We start from the raw sequence: 24,267 nt of genomic DNA, 5'->3' as shown, positions 1-24,267 counted from the left end.
CTTGTTTCCACAGCTCTGACTCTCAGGGACCTTGAATGCCTGACCCATCGCAATTACACAGACAGGGCCATTATCCCTAATTGTGGCCGACTGTAAACTTACCAAGCTTTCTCTTTGCATTCATTTTTAAATACTGCAAGGAAAATAATGATTATTTATCTCATTTTATTATGTTGGATCATCTTAGGGGACAGGCATCCTGTTTAAAAATTGGTAAATCTCCATCTGGTTCACTGATAAATTCTTTATGCCTATGATATTTGAACAGATGAATAAAGAATTCAGAGAAGTTTCTGGGCTTGAAAACTGACTGCACCTACTATTATTTCTTCTACTTTCTCTCTGTGACTGCCTTCAATTTTAAAGGCTCCTCCCTTACTCCTGCTTTCTCTGGGGTGGCCTCACCTAGAACTTCTCGCTTCTCACAGATTTGCCTGTGATTTCTGAAGACCTTCAGTGATACCTGCCATCTCATAGAAACTTTCAGTTTTTCATTCCTAGAAGGAAATGTTTACAGGCAAACTTATGATTTAAAGAGACTTCCTTCTTCCCAGTGACTGATTGCCCCCATTTCCCTACAAAGCTTCAGTATAAATAAACTGTGGCCATATTAGCCCAGAAGGAACACTGAGAACACTGAGTCTCAAATCCAATAATACATTAAAAGGATCATTCGCCACAATCAAATGAGATTGTTCTGGGGTTGCAAGGATGGTTCAATATTCTTGAACCCATCAGTATGATATAATACATTAATAAAGGATAAAAAATCATATGACCACCTCAATAGCTGCAGAAAAACAGTGAAAAAATTCAACATCTGTTCGTGATTTAAAAAAAAAAAACTCAAAAAAATTGTTTAGAGAAAGCATAACTGAATGTAATAAAGACCAAATATGAAAAACCCAGAGCCAACATCTTCCTCAATCACGAAATCTGAAAGATTCTCCTCTAAGATCCGGAACAAGAAAAGGATTCCCGTGTCCACCACATCTATTCAACACAATATGAGAAGTTCCAACCATAGCAATCAGACAAGAAAAAAGAAATAAAAGGCATCCAAATGGTAAGGAAAAGTTAAATTACCACTATTTGCAAATGACATAATACTCTATTTAGAAAGCCCTAAACATTACACTGATAACTATTAGAAGTAATAAATGAATTCAGTAAAGCAGGATACAAAATTAATGTACAGAAACTGGCTGAGTGTCTATACACCGATTATGAAGTAGCAGAAAGAGAAACCAACAGAACAATCTCCTTCACAACTGCACCACAAAATAAAATAAAATACCAGAAACAAACTTAACCAAGGAGGTTAAAGACCTTTGAAAACTATGAAGCAGTGATGAAAGAAAATGAGGACCATACATAAGGAAGATATTCCAGCTCACAGATTGAAGAACCAGTATTGTTAAAATGTCATACTGCCCAAAGCAATCTACAGAGTCAATGCAATCCCTATTGAACTACCCAAAGCATGGGACACCTGAATGGCTCAGTCGGTGAAGTATCTGCCTTTGGCTCAGGTCATGATCTCAGAGTCCTAGAATCGAGTCCCGCATAGGGCTTCCTGCTCAGCAGGGAATCTGCTTCTTGCTCTGCCTGCCAATCTGCCTACTTGTGCTCTCTCTATCAAATAAATACATAAAATCTTTAAAAAATAAAGTGCCAAAATCAGTTTTTCACAAAACTAGAACCAATAATACTAAAATTTGTATGGAACCACAAAACACCATAAATACCCAAAGCCAGGCTGTGAAGGTAAAACAAAAAGAAAATAATCCCATTTTATTTATTTATTTATTTTCAGCATAATCGTATTCATTGTTTTTGCACCACATCCAGTGCTCCATGCAAGCTGTGCCCTCTCTAATACCCACCACTTGGTTCCTGGTTCCCCCAACCTCCCCCTTCCCCCAATCCCCGGTCAATGATAATTGACTCTCTCTGCTTGACTTATTTCACTCAGCATAATCTCTTCCAGTCCCGTCCATGTTGATACAAAAGTGGGGAATTCATCCTTTCTGATGGAGGCATAATACTCCATAGCGTATATGGACCACATCTTCCTTACCCATTCGTCCATTGAAGGACATCTTGGTTCCTTCCACAGTTTGGCAACCGTGGCCATTGCTGCTATAAGCATTGGGGTACAGATGGCCCTTCTTTTCACTCCATCTGTATCTTTGGGGTAAATACCCAGGAGTGCAATTGCAGGGTCATAGCCCTCTTTTTAATTTCTTGAGGAATCTCCACACTGTTCTCCAAAGTGGCTGCACCAACTTGCATTCCCACCAACAGTGGAAGAGGGTTCCCCTTTCTCCACATCCCCTCCAACACATGTTGTTTCCTTTCTTGCTAATTTTGGCCATTCTAACTGGTATCTCAATGTGGTTTTACTTGGAATCTCCCTGAGGGCTAGTGATGATGAACATTTTTTCATGTGTCTGATAGCCATTTGTATGTCTTCATTGGAGAAGTGTCTGTTCATATCTTCTGCCCATTTTTTGATATGATTATCTGTTTTGTGTGTGTTGAGTTTGAGGAGTTCTTTATAGATCCTGGATATCAACCTTTTGTCTGTACTGTCATTTGCAAATATCTTCTCCCATTCCGTGGGTTGCCTCTTTGTTTTGTTGACTGTTTCCTTGGCTGTGCAGGAGCTTTTGATTTTAATTTCAGACCAATATCATTGATGAATATGGATGCTAAGATTCGATTCTCAACAAGATCCTAACAAACAGGTTCCAACAGCACATTAAAAAGATTATCCACCATGACCAGGTGGGATTCATCCCTGGGCTACAAGGATGGTCATTCGCAATCAATCAATGTGATAGAACAAATTAATATGAGAAGACAGAAGAACCACATGGTCCTCTCAATTGATGCAGAAAAAGCATTTGACAAAATCCAGCATCCATTCCTGATTAAAACGCTTCAAAGTATAGGGATAGAGGGAACATTCCTGAACTTCATCAAATCTATCTATGAAAGACCCACAGCAAATATCATCCTCAATGGGAAAAAGCTTGCAGCCTTCTCGTTGAGATCAGGAACACGACAAGGATGCCCACTCTCACCACTCTTGTTCAACATAGTATTAGAAGTCCTAGCAACAGCAATCAGACAACAGAGAGAAATAAAAGGTATCCAAATTGGCAATGAAGAAGTCAAGCTCTCTCTCTTCGCAGATGACATGATTCTTTATATGGAAAACCCAAAAGACTCCACCCCCAAACTACTAGAACTCATACAGCAATTCAGCAACGTGGCAGGATACAAAGTCAATGTGCAGAAATCAGTGGCTTTCTTATACACTAACAATGAAAATACAGAAAGGGAAATTAGAGAATCGATTCCATTTACATAGCACCAAGAACGGTAAGATACCTGGGAATAAACCTAACCAAAGAGGTAAAGGATCTGTACTCGAGGAACTACAGAACACTCATGAAAGAAATTGAAGAAGACACAAAAAGATGGAAGACCATTCCATGCTCTTGGATCGGAAGAATAAACATTGTTAAAATGTCTATACTGCCTAGAGTAATCTAATCTATACTTTTAATGCCATTCCGATCAAAATTCAACCGGTATTCTTCAAAGAGCTAGAGCAAATAATCCTAATATTTATATGGAATCAGAAGAGACCCCGAATCGCTAAGGAAATGTTGAAAAACAAAAATAAAGCTGGCGGCATCACGTTACCTGATTTCAAGCTTTATTACAAAGCTGTGATCACCAAGACAGCATGGTACTGGCATAAAAACAGACACATAGATCAATGGAACAGCGTAGAGAGCCCAGATATGGACCCTCAACTCTATGGCCAATTAATCTTCGACAAAACAGGAAAAAATATACAGTGGAAAAAAGACAGTCTCTTCAATAAATGGTGCTTGGAAAACTGGGAAGCTATATGTAGAAGAATGAAACTCGACCATTCTCTTACACCGTACACAAAGATCAACTCAAAATAATTCCATATTTCAAGAAATACTACAAAGCTGTAGTTATCAAGACAGCATGGTACTGGCACAAAAAATAGTAACACGAATCAATAGAACAGAGAGCCTAGAAACAGACCCAGGCTTACACGGCCAAGTAATTTATAACAAAGGGGGCAAGAACACACAATGGGGAAAAGACTCCTTGTTCAACATGGTGTTGGGAAACTGGATGGTATATAAAGGGGAACAAAACCGGACCACTTTCTGACACCACACACAGACTCAAAATGGATTAAAGACGTAAATGTGAGACCTGAAACCATTAATGCTCCTGAAAGAGAGCATAGGCGGGAATTTCTTTGACATCAATTATAGAAATATTTTTCTAGATAAGTCTCCTTTGGCATGGGAAACAAAAGCAACCTTCAGCGACTGGGACTACACCCAAATAAAGCGCGTGCACAGCAACGGAAACTAGCAATAAAAAGGAACCTACTGAACAGGAGAAGATATTTGCAAATGAAACATCTGGCAAGGGGTTAATATTTAGAATATATAAGGAACTCCTACAACTCAACACCCAAAAATAATAATAGTAATCCAATTTAAAATGGGCAGAGAACCTAAAGGATTATTCTTCCAAAGAAGACAATCAATGGCCAACAGACATTATAAAAAAGACAACCAACATCACTAATTTTCAGGGAAAAACAAATCAAAACCACAATGACAAATAATCCCATACCTGTTAGGATGGCTGAAATAAAAAATATAAAACAACAGGTGTTGGCGAGGCTGCAGAGAAAGGGGAGCCTCCTCTTACCTGGCTGGTGGGAATGCAGGCTGGTGTGGCCGCTCTGCAAATCAGTGGAGGTTCCTCAAAGTTGAAAATGGAGCTTCTGTATGATTCAGTAATTCCTTTACTTGGTATTTACTCACAAAGAAAACAAAAACAATAATTTAAAAAGATACACAACCCCTCGGTTTGGCCAAGGAATGGAAGCAGCCAAGTGTCCATCAACAGACGAACGGATAAAGAAGGCATCACACACACACACACACACACACACACACACACACACACGAATGTAAAGAATGGAATATTACTCAGCCAATAAAAAAATGAAATCTTTGCCATTTGCAACAACATGGATGGACCGAAAGGGCATTATGCTGAGTGAAACAAGTCAGAGAAAGACAAATCTCACTAAACTTTATACCTATAAGGAATCTTAAAAAAAAAAAGAATCAAATAAAAAGCAGACTCACCCCATAAATACAGAGAAGAAACAGGTGGTCGGGGGCATGGGCAAAGTGAGGAGAGGGGAGTGGGATGTACAGACATCCGGGTGTGGCATGGAGGTCAGGGGACGAAAGGCACAGCACAGGAAGACAGTGACACTGTGACAGCGCTGTGTGTCCCCGGACTCAGCTACACGTGTGCGGCAGCGAACTGTCCTAGCGCTGGGTTGCACCCTGACACTACTGTAACATCGTCAACCGTCCGCAAAGAGAAAGAACCCTGAGCCTTCCTAACAAGCCCTAGTGTGTCTACTGCTCCCGAGAGACATGTGTCACGGCCAGGCTCAGGAATGCAGGGGACACGGGACAGGGACCACCGTCCTCCCGTCCCAGGAATCACAGGTGGACGGCGACGCCATTACTTGGCTTGTGTCCCACACTGTGGAGTCTTCCAAACGCTCAAGGCCACCGTCTGCATGTTTGCAAGAGAGGGAGGACAACACTTGACCCAAGTAAGCTTGTAGCCTGTGTTCTTCTAGGGTGGGGGTTTGGGACAAAACAATCATAGGAGCAGGACCGTGGCTTTTGCCTCATTTCTAAAAATAATCGTGAGAAACAAGATACACAGGAGCCTACTTGGGCGGACAAAGGAATAGAACAGTTGAGAGGAAGACAGCCCTGCGAAACCCAAGAGGGCCAACCATGGGGTGACTCCGGGCTGCTCCCGCGAGGGGACACAGCCAGCCTCACCTCAGAGGCCTCATCACAAGGGGCCACCAAACTCCACATCTGCCGGGCCCCACAGGGTCCACTTTCAGAGCCTGGCTGGGTCTTGACCCACCCCACGCCTCTGGCCACCTTGGGCAGCCGGTCACTTGTACATTTCAGGGGGATCCAGACCCCCTTACAGTGCATCCACGGTGTTCAGCGCTGATGAACGGGCCTGGGGTGTGACAGCGGGAAGACTGACAGGAGACACCACTCTGAGTCCCCATCTGCGGCCTCGACCCCTGTTCCTGGACGACCGAGTCAGACGCACCCAGACAGAGGCCAGCCAGGCCCCACACACCCCTGGTCCCCTGGGTCCCGGGTCCATGTGTCCCCACATCAGCCACCACTTTAAGTGCCGGACGAGGCCAAAGGCTCGGTTCTGCCGTGTCCATGGCTCCCGCCAGACCAGGAACCTCTGGAGGGCAAGGACCGCCTGCCACTGTCCCGTCTGACTGCAGCAGGGACGGACACAGACCCTGTCACAAAGGAGAACCGGAGAGGCAGGTGCACGGAAAACAGAAGCTTGAGAACGTCAGGTGAGGCCTGAGCTGACCGCCAGGACTGGGAAGAGCAGCAAACCCTGGCAAAGGCGGGGGTCCTTTAAACCTTACAACTCGGCTGTTCAATGTCTCCAAGAGAAAGCAACGAGGACGGGGAGGGAGGACCCTGAGCCGGCAAGCTGAGGACGGGGACGGGGAGAGACGCCCCTGAGCAGTCATCGGAAACGCGACAGGAGCTTGTAACACGTCAGACAGCGATGGCACGGAGCGCCGGAGGCGGCAAGACCGCCAGGACACACGTGTCCGCGGGGACCATGGTCACGGCTGGGCAGTGCTCTCGGCACCCGTCCACCCGCAGAGGCGCCAGGGGCCCGAGCGCCCACCCTGCGGCAGGGTGTGAGTGCTCCCTCTGTGACCCCCTCGCAGCTCACCTTCTCCAGCCCCCTCGGACAGCTCAGGATGGGTCGGTTTTAGGACGGACAGTTTTCAGACACTACATTTAGCCACTCGAATTCTTCTTAAACGCTATCCCGCTGAACCTTTCGGAAGAGGAAATCTGTATTTCATTTTAAAGCCCGAGCGCCGTGCTCTCTGGTCCGCTGGGAAGCGCAGGGGGAAGCAGCGTCAGGGAGGGCTCGCTGGCCGGTCCGAGTGCCTCGGGCGTGTTTTGGAAACGTGGAGGGCGTACAGGTGGCAGACTCGTGCTCAGATGCCTGATCATTAAATACGGAGAAGGGCGGCCGTTCATTATTTTTAAAATCATAACCTATTGTATACGTTGAGAAAAGTGATTTTTATTTTGCCTTTCTGTTACCTTTGATTAGTGATTCTGGCCATTCTCAGAGGCTTATGGACCAACCTATTGACTCCTTCATGAATTTCCTGGTTATTCCTTGTCCATTTCTATGCACTCATGAAAATTATCTTTGTCCATAAAGGTCATCCACCCATGAGTAAGGATAAGAACACGCGTGCCTCCGAGATCACCGTGTGTGCTGTCAGTCTTCTCCAGGTGGGCCCAGAAAAGTTTCCCAAGTTTCCTTTCCTTTGCTTTGTGCTCTGTGGCTCTTCCACTCACAAACCCCGTCCTGGGCCCCGATCAGTGCACACTTGTGCCCTTTCCCGGTCGTGGCGAGGGGGTCACAGAGTGAGCACTCACACCGTGCTGGTGGGGACGTCCTGCTCTGGAAGGAGCTTGGTGGCAGTTTCAAGTTCTAAGAACATTCATGCCCACGGGCTTGGGGACAGCCACTGCACTGCCTGGAACCCAGCAACCCGACCTTATTTGGAAAGGAGATCTCTGAGAGTCTGATTCAAGTAGGAACCCGGAGATGAGCCAACGCTCCCAGGTCATCTGAGTGGGTCCCAGAGCCGATGACAAGAGAGCCTCGAAGAGGGAGACCGGAGATGGACAGGGGACACAGACAAGAAGCCATGTGACAAGGGAGGCAGAGAATGAGTGACGGAGCCACAGGAATCCCGCCCGCAGTCAGTCTCCTGAATGGCTGCAAAGATTCTGGTGAGCAACTGAACATGAACACTGCAGAAATGCTGGATAACAGCATATACTGGAATGCTATGCTTCAGTAAAATCCCGTCAACGAGTATTTTGAAACGATGGGCACATTCTCAGAAACGAATATAAAGTGAAAAAAGAAACACGGTAGTTCACAATTTCGGTTTAAAAAATAAGAATAAGATGGGAAAGAAGCAATCAGAAGCAAGGATTGTTTCTAGGTCACGGAATTACTGGTGACTTTGACGTCATTCATTTGTGCTTTTCTATAATTTCTAAATATTTAGCAGATCCAATGGCCGGAAAAAGAAAAAAATATCTATGAATGTCACACAACTACCCCACAGTTTCTCTACCAGCTAAGGGAAAAGACAACCATTAGCCCAGAAGTGAAGTCTGTAGAAGTGGAACACATGCAAGAGGTCTTGGCAAGAAAGGACCCAGGAGCCAAGCACAAGCCCAACAGTCAGACTCTGACCTCTGGGGTCTTCCTGTTCTTGTTCCCAGGGAAAACACAGCATACTTCTCTAAGAATATTCTAGATCAAAAATAGAGGGAAATTCTAAAGGGTTGGAACCAAAGCTCACAGGCAGAGTCAGAGAATAGACTGCGCCCTTCTGATCATTAGTGAGACGAGGGGTCCTTCGCGATGCTGTTAACTTTATAACACTGCGGACCCTCGTTCTCCCGACGTACCCGTGGAGATAGCTCCCGTACAACATACTAGGACATGCTCTAGGAGGATACAGGATCTGAGGCCCTCATCTTCCCCAGTTTGTACTCAATGACTTAACAGGGAAAAGGTCAGTAAGCGTCTTCTCTTCGGGGCGTAGAACGAACAAACACATCTGCCTGGCTGCTATTCTGATGCTCCCCACCCCACCCCCCGCCCAGCCCCGCGTCCAGGTGCCCTGTAGGTGTCTGGATAAAGGAGCTAAGCTAGCTGTGTGATTCAATCCAGAGCAAAGCAAGGCTGAGATGGAGAACAGGTGCCCTAGGACAGGGTCCCACAGACCCTGCTAGTGACCTGTCACTATCAGCCTTGCAGGTGACAAGGTAGGTGACAGAGGCCAAGGGGAAAAAGTGGTCTGTGCCCCCAGACTCTGCCCCTCGGGGTCCTCCTGGCTCCTCCCTGTCCTGGCTGGGTGAGGACAGTGAGCACAGTGACCCTGGAAGGCTCGTGTGAGGACGGCACAGTCGCAGACAGAAAGAATGTGGCTCCAGAAGGACCATTCTGGAGAACGCGGTCCCTGTCCCAGATAGCAGTGTACCTGACCAGAGCTGGAAGCCAAGTTCTGCCTGTCCCATCCAGCACTGCAGAGGGCCGCCCAGCAGCTAGCTGGCCCAGCGGAGGCCAGTCCTCCTCCCCCAGCAGCTGTGCGCACACCTGGGAATAAAGGCCCGAGCGAGACAGCCACCTGCCCTGGGAGGGGCTAGACCAACCCAGGGAAGACCCAGTGCAGAACGGGGACAAACCAGGATCCCCGATGACATTCCACCCACCTCCCTTTAGACAAGAGCAACACATCCTTTCAGTCACTGTGTGTGGGACCATCCACGTTTCTGATAAAACAGAAACAAAGGACCAAACGCTGGCCCTGTCCCAGCACTGCAGATGAGCTCTGTCAGTCCTCACCACTCGGCAAACACGGACTGAGCACCAGGGCCCAGGGACACACCAGTGACCAAAATCCACATGTCCCTGCAGCTCACAGGGCTGCCGTTCCAGCCAGAGGCTCCTCCCTCCGGCTCTGCCAGACCACAGATGTGACCCCAACACAGCCCTAACCCGTCTCTCCTCATCACCCCCTCCGCAATGTGCAGACGTCCCGGGGCTGCTGTGCAAGGGAAGAGCACGGCAGTGGGCCTTACACACCCAGCAGCATGCCTGCCACCTGCAAGGGCTCCGTGTATGCTAGTGATCACAGGCAGGGAACAAACATCCAAAAATAAGGAAGTAAACCATTCAGTGCGTCAGACAGTAACCAGGGAACTCGAGAGCGCGGGAGGCACGGGCCGGCCTCCCTGACAAAGTGCCGAGTGTGGTGGCTCCACGCAGGGAGGGGTGACCGCTGTGTCCTGGGAGCACAGAGGCAGGGCCGGGAGCTGTGCAAAAGCCCAGTGCCAAGATGCGCCCCAGCCCCAAGCACAGCACAGGGAGAACCCAGGGTGAGCAGAGCATGTGAGGAGAGGGACTCAGACCGCTAGCCAGGTCGGGTGCGGTCTGCTGTGTGGACCGCTGGAGGAAGCTGCCCTTCACTCTGCGCACTGGACAGGAGGTGGGGACAAACAGGGTCCCCCGCCCCCGACTGCTGTGTCTCTTCTGTCTCTCCTCGGTGCTCCATACGGAGAAGCTTCAGAGATATGGGGTGAGAATGTACTCTTGGGAATCTCGTCTTGTCCCTTAATGTGAGAGGAACACCTGTTTCATATGAAACACTTAACTTCCATCTGTTCAGTGGATGTGCACTTTTTTGTGTGGTGTTTTTTTAAGATTTTATTTATTTATTTGACAGACAGAGATCACAGTAGGCAGAGAGAGAGAGAAGGAAGCAGGCTCCCCGCCGAGCAGAGAGCCCGATGCAGGGATCGATCCCTGGACCCTGAGATCATGACCCGAGCCGAAGGCAGAGGCCTTAATCCACTGAGCCACCCAGGTGCCCCTGCACTTTTTTTTGTGAAGTGGCTACAACACAGTGAATTTATCTAATTTCTTATTATTCCTATTTTCCAATATTTTAGTATAACATAAAACTGGACTGAACATCATTTCAGTAATTGCCCATAAATTCAAGACTATTTTCATAGGGTTCGTTCACAGAAGTGAAACTGCTGGGACGAGTTATAGGCAGGAGTAGTTTTATTTTATAGGAGTGCTAAGACTCTCAATAAAACATCCTTAGAGAAACAAGCAAGCAGATGAATTGAGGACAACAAAATACCATTTGGTTGTTTCAATGAGCTATGTAGACCCTCTTTCGCAACAAAAATAAAATTCCAGTCTAACTAGAGTGAAAATCTAGCACACTTTATTGTAGACCCACAAATGTCATATCCTAAAATGGCCATATTAAGTTCAAAAAAACAACATTCAACTGTTAAAAGAAAATTGCTAAGTTGCCAATAGATTCACACCGCTTTTAAGAGTCAGAAAAGAGATGCTCAGAAATTTGTTCAGAAACTGTCAAATCACAAAGAATGTCAGAAAAATGGACATTTTTAAAAAGCCAAAAGTTTCATATTCTAGCAAAATTAAAAATGTGCCCAAACCCACTGATGCACGTGTCACATCCCACACTTCCAACGTCCTCCCACACAAAGGAGAAGCCACGCACGGAAGCTGGTCAGCGAGGGGCCTCTCCCGCAGGTACCAGGGAGGGAACTAGACGAGGATTCACTCACTCAAGCATCTATTGAGTAACATGACTTCAGCACTCGGAGAGAATGGGGGGCTGGCCAGATCCACCCCTTCACTGCTCCTCCTCCACACCGCGGACAGAGCTGCGCAGCGGGCACATGGAGGCATCAGCAGCACCAGTAATGGCCTTCCAGGGAACGTTCCCCAAGAAAGGCACAGAGAAGCACAGGGATGACTTGCTTCCAGCACTGAAGGACTGGGGAACCTGCCAACGGGGACATCACGGTGAAACAAGGGCTGAAAGGACAAACCGAGGAAAGCACGGAAGAGACGCAGCGGTTACGTGTGGGCAGAAGCGTGGCGTCATTCCGCGCGTGGCCAAGTCAGGAAACAGGGAACAAAGCAGGGACGGAATCGGAGAGCAGAGCCTAGAACACCACAGAAGGAGCTGTGGGGACGAAGGAAGGGAACCAGACATAAGGTCAGGGCTGCCAAGCTGAGCGTCTGCTCACCGCTCTCATTCACACGCTGCAACTGACAGCGAGACGGACGGGGTGCCCGAGGCCAGCACCTCCCCCAAATCCGTCGTTCTGAGATGGGGAGAGAAGGAAAGGGTAGCCGCGTGCACTGGGAGGGTGAGCACACTAGTCGGTGCACAGGGAGAGTTACCGAGCTGACCTTATGGGGTCAGGAAAGTGACTGTCATGGCTTCAGATCTCTTACTCGGAGGCTGAGTACTGCTCCCCAAAGCGCGGGTGGGAGACGGAGCCTGGACATGGCCTTGGGGTTGGAGAGCGTAGCCAGGAGGACACCATTCACCCAGGGTCACATTCAGACCACACGGCCACTCCTCCTGGGCCAAGACAGGTTCATCACCAAAAAACAAACATGCAAAGTCCACCCTGAGAAGGTGATCAAGTCAGGGCCAAGATTTTGGGGGCCTCACGGACTTGGTGAACAGGAAATTCAGTCAAGTTTGACGCCCAAAGAATTATGTTAACCCCACTGGTTGTCATACTTGTTTGCTCGGATTGTCGACCATTTTTGGCCTTGTCCTTTGTGGTTTAAGTTGTGTCAAAATATTGGAAAGAGGAGGCAAAATAGATAAATGAGTAAAAGACGACCAGAAGTAATAAATTCTTAAGGTTTATGGGAGTTCAGAGCATTGCTTCATTACGCACAATACAGGATGGCTCAGCCCGGTCCCCAGTTTACTCTGGGATCTGAAACAGTCGGCACTTACTGGGCACTTACTGGACACACCATCCTAAGTGTTTTACACCCATCAATTCCTTTAAACCTTTTGACAAGCCTACAAAACTCATTTGCATCTGTCCCGCTCTTAGTGACAGGGACTGAAGTATATGGAAGTCAAACCAACTGAGGCCCCCGGGCTGCCCCGCAGGTGTGACTCCAGAGCCCACACTCTGGTCACCGCCTACACTGCCAACATGGGTTCTGCTGCTCAGGGCTCTGCAAAATCAGAAGGCCAGATTTTCATTTAGCACAAGAGGATCGTTTTATTTTGCCCAGCTTACAATGTATACTCCAGGGGCCCTGTGGGAATCATTTCAATATGTTTACTTTTGTGCAGAGTACAGTACACCTCATTGTAAAGACAATGACCAATTACATTTACAAAGTTACTCTTTAAAATATTTGCTGCAATTTTATGGATAAGCTGACTGATAATGCTTATTCCTCTTTGGAATGACTCTTTGATTCCCTGTGGTTACACACAAAAAGGTATATCAAACAAAAATATCACCTCAAGATGGACAAAACTTACACCATGATGAGAGCTTTAATGTGGACATTCTGGGGGAACTAAAACCCCTATATTCCACCTGACTCTCAGGGACAGAAAAGCCAGCTCAAAGTGGGGGAGATTTCTTGGTTTACAGAAGCGAAATTCGAGCAGTAACGACCCTTCGGCACAACGAGGTCTCCAACCACAGCGGAGCGCTAATGGTGGGCACAGGTGACCGTGGGAAGGACATCAGCAGTCACCTGGAAGGGCGAATTCGTGATGCACGGGGCGTTCAACACAAGCCTAACCAGCTGGTCTAGAGAGTTCATCTCAAGCCTAACCAGCTGGTCTAGAGAGTTCATCTCCTCGAAGACCCACCGAGCAATGCCGAGAGCTCACGAGCCAGCGTGACCTGCACGCAGCAAGAAGACCTCCTGCAACCACTCGGGGAGGCACGTTCTCCGAGGTGCACGGGCGGGGGGGGGCTGTCGGAACAGCCGAGGGGCTGGGCTGGCACCCCCCCCAGGGCACCAAGGCAGGCCAAGACGGGGCCCACGAGAGGCTCACTGCCAGCAGCTTCTTCAGAAGCAGATGGAGCCAGGGCGCAAGGTAAGTAAGGGCAGGAACAACGGGGATTGCACATGGTGTCCGGGCACCTTTGGCAAGAAGCCTCAGGCGGACAGCAACGGGATCTGTCCCGGACTCAGGGCGGGGGGGGGGGGCTGGAAAGGCAGGCGCTCCGCCCCAAAGGTGCAGGACACCCTACAAGCCCACCCTGAAGACCAAAGCCCCCAGGCCCAGCTCCCTGCGCAGGAGTGTTTCCGTCTTGAGGAAACACGGGGCCCCTGCGGATCCCATGTGTTCACGGCACCAGCAAAACCAGACTCTGAAAGGCTGCGCATCAGCCGGGACAGGGTCCCAGGGTGCAGAGAGCTTGCGCATAAGACTGTGGGGATGAAGAAGGAGTTTTAACTGCCTGAGATGTTTTGCCTACTAACTTCCTGCACAGTAGCCTGTGATGCTTTTAGAACCGGCATCCTGGCAGTGCTCTGGAGGACTCCCATCTGTCCGACGGCATGAATCATATCTATTTTTATTGTACCCAATGAATGACCGGGCACATCCTTTCCAAGGGTCAATACCTGATGCATTTGCTTATTTTCCCTTTACAATCTATATTCAAAGAGTACGTCCTTCAACTCCTCGGGTAATTCATCTAAATCACCAGTAACCCAAGCCATACAAAAATAGTGGTAAAAGAATAAATGTTTATTTCTGCCTCGGGCAGGACCACTTTGGACAACTCTACTATAAACGTGAAATTTCTTGGATGGAAAGAGCATTAACAGAGTGAAAAGTTGGCTTAGCACACTTATCTGAGAAAACATCTCCATGGGGAGAAAACTCTCATTTGGGGCACTTCGGCACTTTGGATGATTTGAGGTGGCATTCCTGTCGCTCACAGAGCTCGCCCTGTAACCTACAATTATCCTGCATTTGGGACAGGACCGGTCACTAGAGTAAGTTACCCAAAGCTTACTGACTTCTTCACGGAGAACAGAGATTTCCGGGGACAGTTTATGAAGGGGTTAATCCCACCTTTCGGGACCTCCTCGTCCAGGACAGGACACTGCATTGACCTAGAAAAGGGCAGCAAGCTTTAGGACAGGACTTTCTCCCTGTTTCGTTCATTAGGTCCCCACTCTGCCCAGATGTGCCTGAGCAGACAATATGCCCCCAGTCTGCTGTCATGTTGCCAGATGTGGGGCATCAAATATTCCAATTTGTTCTCTTCCAAGCAGTGAAAAAGTCTTATCATCTAAAAGGAAACGGTACACACGCGCCACAATGAGTGTTGGAGCCAAGTCTGTGAGTCACCCAGTGCCTGCACAAGGCAATTTGGCTACTAGAAAATCCTGATTAATGAGTTTTTTTGAACACCAGAGTGACAACCTGACCTGCCAAAAAATCAGTTTTTCTCATCAGTTCGTCATGTTTTGGTTACCTAGGACCCACCCAGAGAATGCGAAGGAAGAAAAATGAGAATGGTGTTGTAACGCACATGAACCTCAGAAGTCAGCGTTGCTTCTTGCAAGTTGTGGGGGACAGGGCGGGGGAGAGGTCCCCTGGACGTGCTACACAGCCTCCCGAAGGCTGTGCTGAGAGCCTGGGGATGTTCCAGTCCCCAACAGAACTAAGTCACCATCCGAAATAAGTACCAGGTCGCCCAGGTCCCATCACACGCAGTGCTCCCCAAGGACACACGGCCAGCAAGTGCCCAGGACCCCAGGGAGAGTCCTTGTCTGAAGTCCTGCCCTGAGCTCTCCTGCCTCCGAGGGGACAGACCAATCCGCTCCAAAACTACGCCAGCCCTGTCCGGCAGCATTACCACCACCGAGGGAGAACTCGCCACCCATCCTTCATTTGTAATCAATACAAGACCACGGCGCTGAGAAGTCTCCAATTCCCAATTTCGAGACCCAGCCCTGAGCGCCATTGGTTTGGCAGAAGAGAACAGAGCGGCTGGAATCACAGCAGCTGACAAGTGTGCAAGAGTCACCGGAAGAGAGGCTGCTCGAGTTTCCCACGCCAACCTCCAGCCCCTGGGCATGCTCTCTCCTCTGTTCGCCTGCGCCCCCCTCCCAGGTCCCCCTGCGCCCTCTCCACCTGCAGATCTCTCCCTTCTCCACCCGTGCCCTCTCCCCTCGCAGAACCTCTGCTCTCTCCATCTGCAGACCTCTCCTGCTGCCTCTTGGGCCCTATCCCTTCTCCATCTGCGCCCTCTCCCCTTGGCACGTGGGCCCTCTCTCCCCTCTCCACGTGCAGACCCTCTTGACCTCTGAGACTCTCCGCCTTCTCACCTCCTCGCCTCCTCGCCCCCTCACGACCTCTCCTAACTCTTTCCCTTAACCGGCACCCCCAGGTTCCCTGTCCAGCTGGCTCCAAGGCTCTGGGCGCAGTGCGCGCAAGGAGGGCGGCCAGGTGGGCTGGGGCACCGTCCCCCGCCCGGCCTCACCTGCTAGCGCACGCAGAGCCCGTGCCTGCCGCCCCCACCCCTGGCAGCGCAGGCTGCAATAATTACATCCTCATTATTTCTCTGCGATCGTTAGCGAGCGAGCCGAGAACAGCAACAGCCGCTGCCGGGGGAGGCTTGGTTACAAAACCCTGCGCCGGGAGCTCCGCGCTTAGCAACCACCCCGAAAAAAGCCGGGTGCTCGCGCTCCCACTTGAAGAGCGGGCGGCGGCCACCCCCTCCCCGCGCTGCAGCCGCCGCGACCCCGCAGAAGTGGCCCCTCCACCATCCCTGGCCCGCTCCCTCGCAGGCGCAGCCCCCGTTCCCGGCCCTCACTGAACCTCCCCAATCCCGGTCGGCCCACCTGCGCCCCCGTCCCCTCGCGGCTGCCCCGCGGGAGCCGGACACCGCCCCCTCCTCAGTCTCCGTCAGCTCCCCCAGCTCGCCGGCCGAGCGCCGCCTGTCCCGCCTCCGCGGCGCCCGCACCGCACCCAGAGCCCCAGAGCCCAGGGTCCGGGGACTCCCGGCCACGACCAGCGCTGCGCTCAGCCCGAGCGAAGGACGAGGCCGCCCGCGCAGCGTGGGACCCTGTGCCCAGGGGTCCCTGCCCGCGCCCCACGCGCAGCCTAACCCCGCGCCCCGGCCCCGCGACGCCCCGGGGTTCGCACCTTCTTCAGCGCAGACATCCTCGGACGCTCGGAGTTCAGAAGGTGCAGGGCGACATGGCGTGTGGCCAGTCCGTCCGACCGTCCGTCAGTCCGCGGGGCCGCTGCCGCCGCCGCGCGCTCCAACCGCGCTCGAGCCCGGCGCACGGTCGGAGCTCACCGCCGGCGCCTGCGCACTGGGCGCCCGGGGAGGCCCGGCGCACTGGGGGGCGGCCGGCGCGCGGCGGCATCTGGGGAGGGGCCAGGCCCGCGCCCGGGGGCGCCCAGGCCTGCGCGTCGCGCCCCCGGCCGCCCCGCCCCGCCCCGCCCCGCCCGCCGGCGCGCAAGCCACGCCCCGGACACCACCTGTTGCGCGGGGCGCCGCGGGGCGCGGGAGACCGCGGGGAGCGCCGGGCAGTCCCGCGGTTCCAGGCTGCCCGCGCGAGCCGGAGCCGGAGCGCGGCGAAGTTAGCGCGCGGATCCCACACGTGCCTCAGCACCTGGGAAGCAGCACCGCGCTCCGGAGCCGGAGGAGCGACACGCGCACCCGATAAGTCCGCTCCGGAGCCAGATGCTCTCCAGCCAAAGGGCACAGGAGACCGTGCGTGCGCCAGGCGCTGGCGAGGGAGTGTCACCGCAAAGGTGTCCCGCTTCTGTCCATCCTGCTGCCCAGCCTCCTCCTCCTCCCAGGGGCGCACTTTCCCGTAGAGGACGGGCGTGGTGTGCGCAGGGAAGGGTGCACTATGGCGGCGGGGGAACGGCCGTCCTTTCAACAGCAAACCTGCGCGCAGAGGCAGCGAGCGCCATCCGTGGGGTCTGGCCGCCTCCGTGCGTTTGCTCTCAGCAACACAGAGGACGCCGGCCAAGGAATTGAGTCAGGTTGCGTCCACCACCTGAGCGATCTGGACAACCGAGCCCACCGGGCCAGACTGGGATGCACCGTCGTCGGATCCGTGGGAACGTCCTTCCAGGACCCACTGCCCTGGGAGCAAAGTTACCCGCCAGAGTGACGCCTGCCCCACGGGCACCGGACGCCTGGCGATCTCATTCCGCTGTCTCCTTGCGGTCAGGGCAGGGCGGGGAGCCCCCCTGTAATTTCCCGCAACACCAGACTCTCCCAAGTCTCCGCCTGGGTTCTGGGGACCCCAAGCGGGATAAAAGCCCCGGAAGCTGCTGGCAGAAGTGAGGTTGCAGGACAAAGGTTTGTTTACAGCGAAGTGAGAGGGATTCGAATAGGAATCCGGTGATCAAAAGTATTTGGAATGGACAAGACGGACTTTTTCAGAAATTATAAGCCCTTTACTGTTTTATAAGATTTTATTTATTTAATTTAGATGAGAGAGAGAGCAAGTGCATGGACAGGGGGAGGGAGAAGCAGACCCCGCTGAGCAGAGAGGCGAATGAATGGGGGCTGGAACCCAGGACCCAGGATCATGACCTCAACCTAAGGCAGCTGCTTAACCCCCTGAGCCCTCAGGGTGCCCTCAGTAATTCCAAGGTCTTTGGACAAAAGTCTCCGTGAGCGTTCTTCACAGAACTGACTACTCTCCCTTGTCAACCGCATTTTATTTGACGACAAAGTTCTAAATGCTGAGGGGAGTGGGGACAAGGTGAAGCACAGAAACCTGTCCACGATCGCCCTCTCTGTGGTGTTTCTAGCACCTTCTGATTGTCGCTGTGGTCAGACACCGAGGGATCGGGTGTGCCAGACTTCAACCAGAACCAGATTCTAGTCCATTTTTTAATTGAAAAGCTCACTTCCCTCCTCTCCGTATCTGTCCTCACCTGTCCATCTTCTTGAGATCCACTGGTTCACTCACTCATACCACAGCCACAATAAAATAAACAAAACTGTGATGAGTGCCTGTCACGTCTCTCAACGCATGAGCCAAACAGAGAAACAGCCCCCGAACCAGGGAGCTTTGGGTCTGCAGAGGGAGTCGCTGGTGAAAATACTCCGTGCGCCATGGAGCTGGGGGCAGGTGGTTTCAGCAGGAGGTCAGTCCGGGAAGCCGGAGGAGTCGGACAGGGAGGGAGGGAGAGTTTATCAGATGCCCTATCACGCTGGTCGCCCTGTAAAGAAAGGGTGCTCGGTCTGGCTCAGGTCCCTGAAGGAACCATGTAGACTGCACCTCAGAATGGCTTGGCCGAGGTTTGGAGGGCTGGACATGTGCTCATCGGACTTCCTCCCCACAGACTGACGGATGTTTCCCCACTCCCCGCTGCAGGTTTTCTGGCTGAGCAGCTCCTGTACCTTCTAGAAAGGCCAGCCAGCCTGTTTTGGGGGGCAGCAGGTGAGTACAAGGAGGTCATAGAGGGAACCACAGGGAACCCTGCGGACACCTTCTGCCAGAGCCCTGGAGAAGTGCTGGGATTCGGACAGGAGCGGTGTGGGGAAAGGGATGTAGGAAGAAGGGAGAGCCGGCAGGAGGATGCAGGAGGGGGCGGGGGGGTGGAAGAGGTAGGGCAGGTGGACGCCCCCCTCCATGCTCGGGAGGGTCCGACTAAGCAGAACAAAGTGAGCAAGGGACAGCACGAAAGTGTCTGCAGAACAGTCCGGGGTTAATGACATCGGGAGGACTCCGAGTTGTACCTTGTGTTCAGTAAAATCTGATGTGGGGTTCTGAGCAGGGAAGCAGGTGTCCAACAGGGACAATCATGACGTTTGTGGACTGTTTCATGTCTCCCTTCCCGATCTGTACACCTTTTATTTCCCTGTTACTTGAGCCAGCACTTGCGCGGCCACGTGGGAAAGAGTGGTGGGAGGGAACAGCATGACCTGCGGGGTCAACATGTGGTAGCTAGAGGTTTTTGTAGGTCCCCTTTATCAAGCTGAAGTCCCCTCTGTTCCTAGTCTGATGACAGTTTTTGTCATGACATGTGTTGGGTTTCGTCAAATGTCTCTTCCGCATCTACTGCTATGTCCCTGCAATTTTGCACTTTAGCTTGAAAGTGACGGATTAACTTCACTGGTTCTGAATGGCACTGAGATTTCTAACAGACATTTTGGCCACAACGAGGAGAAGACCAGAAGGGGTGGGACTGAGGAAGCGCGAGCGGACGTGGGGAGCTCAGTTCAACGTGCCTGGAGGAGGGGCGTCTGGGGGGCTCAGTCGGCGACAAGTCTGCCTTTGGCTCAGGTCATGACCCTGGGGTCCTGGGATGGAGCCCCACGTCGGGCTCCTGGGTGTTGGGGCTCCCTGCTCAGCGGGGAGTCTGCTCCCTCTCCCTGTCCTGCTCCTGCTCTTTCTGTGTCAAATAAATAAAATCTTTTTTTTTAATCCTGGAGGAATTCTAGTGGGAAACGAGGAAGGCAGCGGAGGCCAGGAATGCAGCAGGGAGCACTCTGGCTTTTCTGAGCAGGCTACGAGGGGGCGGGTGGGGGGGGGACAGGAGGCACAGGGATCGCTGGCCAGGCTCTGCACCTGGGAAGGCGGCCCTTCTGGGCAGACAGCGGGTGGCAGGTGCACACTGGTCAGCCTGCCCTGGACCTGGGGATGTGAGGTCCTGTGACTTAGGGGCGGGTACCCAGAGGTCGGGTGGGAGACACACTTCAGATGACAAGGTAGAGGCTGACTTTGCCGTCAATTCTTTCAAGTTCGGGTCTGATCGAGAGTCGGGCAGGAGGAAATTCTGAGGTTTCCTGGAAGATTTTGTTGTGAGGCCACCAAGTCCAGAGTGGGCTTGGACGCTGGGGGGGTGAGGCAGAAGGGAAGGACAGGGCCAAGACACAGCCTCATCGAGGACGTTAGTCCAGCGAGTAGTCCCTCCTCTTGCACTAACATGTTTTACGTAACTTTCTAGAATGGTTTCAGGTTCACGGCAGAACTGAGGGAGGTGCGGAGACGTCACATACACCGCCTGCCTCCCCCCCACACTCGGCCGCCATGGTCCACGTCCCCACGGATCGCACCTCTGCTACAACACTGAGCCCACTGTGACCCGTCATCACCCGGAGTCCGGCATGACTCCCGTCGGGGCTCACTCTCATTGCAGGAGAGTCTGTGGGTGTGGACAAGTGAGTGGTTATCGGACTCACGGTCCCCTGGACTCTAAGTCCCGGTCCACTGGTGAATGGGCGCCTACATTTCTGGGTCCAGCAGGTCCCTCAACCTTCGTGGGGCGGGTCCCGCACGCCACCCCCAGGGGTGATCCTCTCAGGGCTTTCCGTCTCCTCCGTGTGACTCCATCCCCTGGTTTCCAGAGCACCGTGGACACAGGCCACACTTCTCTTCTTCAGAGCCCACGTGAGTCAACGTGAAAACTTCCTCTGCTTTGTCGTCAAATATATCCGAAATCCGAGGGCTGCTTCCTACCACCTGGGAAGCCACCGTCCTGACGCTGGCCGCCAAGGTCTCTCTAGGTGCCACGGACTCACCTGGTCCCCCCGCTTCCTCAAGGGACTTCTCTAAGGTGGTCAGAGAGCCTCGCTCCTCTAATCCGGCAGGCTGGTGACCTTCCATGGCTTAACCTCCTTTGGGCCCCTGCCCCAACAGGGAGGCCTGTTTCCTGCCTGAGGGCATCTGTGCTTCTGCCCTCCCCGCGGGAGGTCCCCCGGGAGCCTCAGGGCACACGTGCCTCCCGCTGCTGAGTGCTCCTGCCCCGTTATCCCCAAGCCTTGCTCCGTTTGCTGCTGGACTGGCCCTCAGGATATTCCCGCGGAAACTTCCCGACCTCCGGCCTCGTGTCCCATGACCTGCTGTGTGTCCCCCTCATCCCCCTTCTCCCGTCATCTGACTGTTCACGACCTGTCCGCAGCACCCTGAACGGTGCCTGACACGGACAGTCTCTGGGCTCTGGGAAAATGTATTTTCCAAGAAGTAAATTCGAGAAAGGAGCGGACAAGAAGTCAAGGTCCCAGAGAAGGTGCCGTGGGGTTGGATGGGGCGCACAGGGAAGAAGCCCCACCGGGGGACGTGGACCGGCGGGGAAAGGGACAGGGAGGGCGGTGGTCTTCGCCATGGCCGTGAGCAGCCTCTCTTCTTCCCCTTGGGCTTCACACCGAGTTCTGGGGTCCCTTAGGACGCCCGGTGCAGGGTGGGCGCTAAGCAGGCCCCTGCACTGCTCCACCCCTGCAGCACCAGAGCGCCTGATGTGGGGCCCCGGAACGCTAGGTGACACCATGGGCGGTCACCAAGCCACCTACTGGGCTGTGCCCCCTGCTGCGGACACCCTGTGGCTGACCCAGTCTCTAGGACTCCCTTTCCCTTGAACCCCTCCCTCTGACCCCCTCTGTATGGCTCCGCCCACTACCCCCCTCCTTTTAACCCCTCCCGCTGACCCTCTGCTGACTCCTCCCTCACAGTGTTGTATTTCAATTATGTGTCAATAAAACTAGGAAAAAAATAAATGCTTCCCTTTCTTCATTTGAATATGGATGATGAAATGGTAATGAGGAGATAGGGTTTAATAGGGCTCCTGTGAGACTGGAGTTCCTGCATCTCCTGACTTTCTCCTAAGGCACCAAAACCAAGAACGGGGCTAAGCCAGGATTCAGTCACTTCGCTCTGAGCATGCTCCAAGCACCCCCTGCCCCACCGCCCGCGGCCACGCCCACAGCCCCCGTACAAGCCAATCCACATCCGCAGCGCGGCTGATTGGCATCCAGCGGGAAAGAACCCAGGTCCCGGCTGGGCGCGGCCGTCGTTGTGGGCGGGCGTAGGGGCCGGAACCCGGAAGCGTCGCCGCTCTGTCCCTGAAGCGGCGGGCGCGGGGCGAAGCTGCGGTCCCGGGATCGCCATGGCCACGCCGCGGCAGCACGGTACGCCGGGTGGGGGTCTGGGGGCAAGGCCGGGCGGCGCCGGTGCGGAGCGAGACGCGCCCAGATTCTGCTCTAGGACCCAGTCCCCGGACCCCCGAGCTACTCTCGGCGGGACCCCAGAGCCCCGTCCACCTCCCGCCAGACCCCCGAGGCCCGTCGCCCCCGGAGCCCAGAGCCCCGTCCACCTCCCGCCCGGAAGTGCAAGTTGCAAGTCCCTGAGAAGGTTTGGGGACCCCCTCCTCGACAAATCCCATATTCCCTCATGGAAAGGTGTCCCCTGCTCCTTTGAGGTCCCACAGGCCTTGTCTCCTCTGTCTGGGGCTCCTGAACACCGGGGCTGGGATGCAGATCCCAGAGATACCCGGGTCCCTGGAGTCCTGCCAGCCCACCCAGGTGGTCCCTCCCGGTCCCCAGCGCCAACACTCGCCTGGGTCTGGGGTACCGGGGGGAGGTGGGCCAGGGTGCAGAGTCGGGAAGGGAGGTGGACTCTGGGATCCAAGCGGGAGGTGGGCGGGGCTCTGGGGTCCCTGGGGATGCGCTGGGGTCCAGGCGGGGCAGGAGGTGGGCCGCCTGGAGCTCCGTGTGGGAGGTGGACAGGGCTCTGGGGTCTGGGGGGAGGGCCCGGGGTCCTGGGCTCCACCTGGGAGGTGGACTGGGCTCTGGGGTCCAGGGGGTGTTGGGCCGGGGGTCCCGCACTCCGTAAGTTAACGCCACGTGTGTCCTTGTGGTGAGAACTTTAGGACTTTCTGCGAGACTTTCAAACAGAGCACAGGGCGTCCTATGCTATGGGCCCAAGAATCACTGAAGCTACAGCTGGAGGTTTGTACTTTTGGCCACTTTCCTCCAGTTCCTCCCTCCACCCTCCCGGCTTCTGCTGACCACTAGCCTGTTCTCTGTACCTGCGCAGGGGTTTTTAGATGCCACGTATAGGTGTTTGTCTTTGACCGATTTCCTTTAGCTGAAGGCCCTCGAGGTCCAGCTGTGTGGTTGCAAATGGCAAGATTTCCTTCTTTCTTAGTTGCTGCACCACCGTGTGAGCTCACTGCAGCTCTCCATCTGCTCATCCGCCCTGGGTGCGCCCTTAGGCTGGTCCGCGTCTTCGCTCTTCTAAGTAGTGCTGCGGTGAATGTGGGGGTGCAGACCCCTCTTGGAGCTCCAGACTTGGCTTCCTCTGAAGGCACATTCCAAAGTGCAGTCACTGGGTCGTGGAGCAGCTGCATTTGTAACTTTCTGAGGACTCCCCGTACTGCTCTCCAGAGTGGCCGCTGCACTTTGCCTGCCCAGCCGCACTGTGAGAGGGTCCCCTTTCTCCCATCTTGGCCAACCCTTGCTATTTTTTGCCTTTTTGATGACTGCCATTCCAAGGGCTGTGAAGTGGTCTCCGGCTGTGGTTTGGATTTGCATTTCCCTGGTGATGAGTGACCATCCCTCTGCCTGTCTGTTGGCCATCTGTGTGTCATCTGTGGAAGAATTCCTGTTACGATCCTCTACCCATCTTTTAATTAGCTTGGTATTTTGCTGTTGAGCTGTGTATGATCTCCATCCATTCTGGGCATGAACCCCTTTCAAATGCGTGACTCACAGGCACCATTTCCTGGTCCCCAGCTTCCTCCTTGTGCCTGTGGGGTTCCTCTCTTGTGCAGAAGCCTTTGGGTTTGATGTGCCCCTCTTGTGGATTTTCACTTTTGTTCCCTGTGCTTTAGGTTTCCTGTCCAAAAATTTATCACCAAGACCCATATCGAGAAGATCTTTA

At 53.0% G+C, this 24,267-nt stretch overlaps 1 protein-coding gene and 1 long non-coding RNA gene across 3 annotated transcripts in view; one reads left to right on the top strand and one right to left on the bottom strand.

The window, feature by feature from the left end:
* Positions 1-16,871, bottom strand: part of LOC122890050 — a 271,781-nt gene extending 254,910 nt beyond the window's left edge. Inside the window, exon 1 of the long non-coding RNA XR_006381025.1 lies at positions 16,778-16,871. This is a non-coding gene — a long non-coding RNA (uncharacterized LOC122890050). The remainder of the gene's footprint in view (positions 1-16,777) is intronic.
* A 5,561-nt stretch (positions 16,872-22,432) lies between these two features.
* The window catches only part of ERICH1 (glutamate rich 1), a 46,532-nt gene continuing 44,697 nt past the window's right edge, over positions 22,433-24,267 (top strand). For both annotated transcript variants that reach the window (XM_044225738.1, XM_044225739.1), the window contains exon 1: positions 22,433-22,514. In XM_044225738.1, the coding sequence (XP_044081673.1) occupies positions 22,493-22,514 (22 nt within the window). In that variant the 5' untranslated portion in view covers positions 22,433-22,492. The remainder of the gene's footprint in view (positions 22,515-24,267) is intronic.

This window comes from Neovison vison, chromosome 11, assembly GCF_020171115.1.
Source record: "Neovison vison isolate M4711 chromosome 11, ASM_NN_V1, whole genome shotgun sequence".
In the NCBI taxonomy this organism is placed as follows: Eukaryota; Metazoa; Chordata; class Mammalia; order Carnivora; family Mustelidae; genus Neogale; species Neogale vison.
Note: the sequence above shows the minus strand (reverse complement) of the source record. Positions and strands in the feature narration are given on the sequence as shown.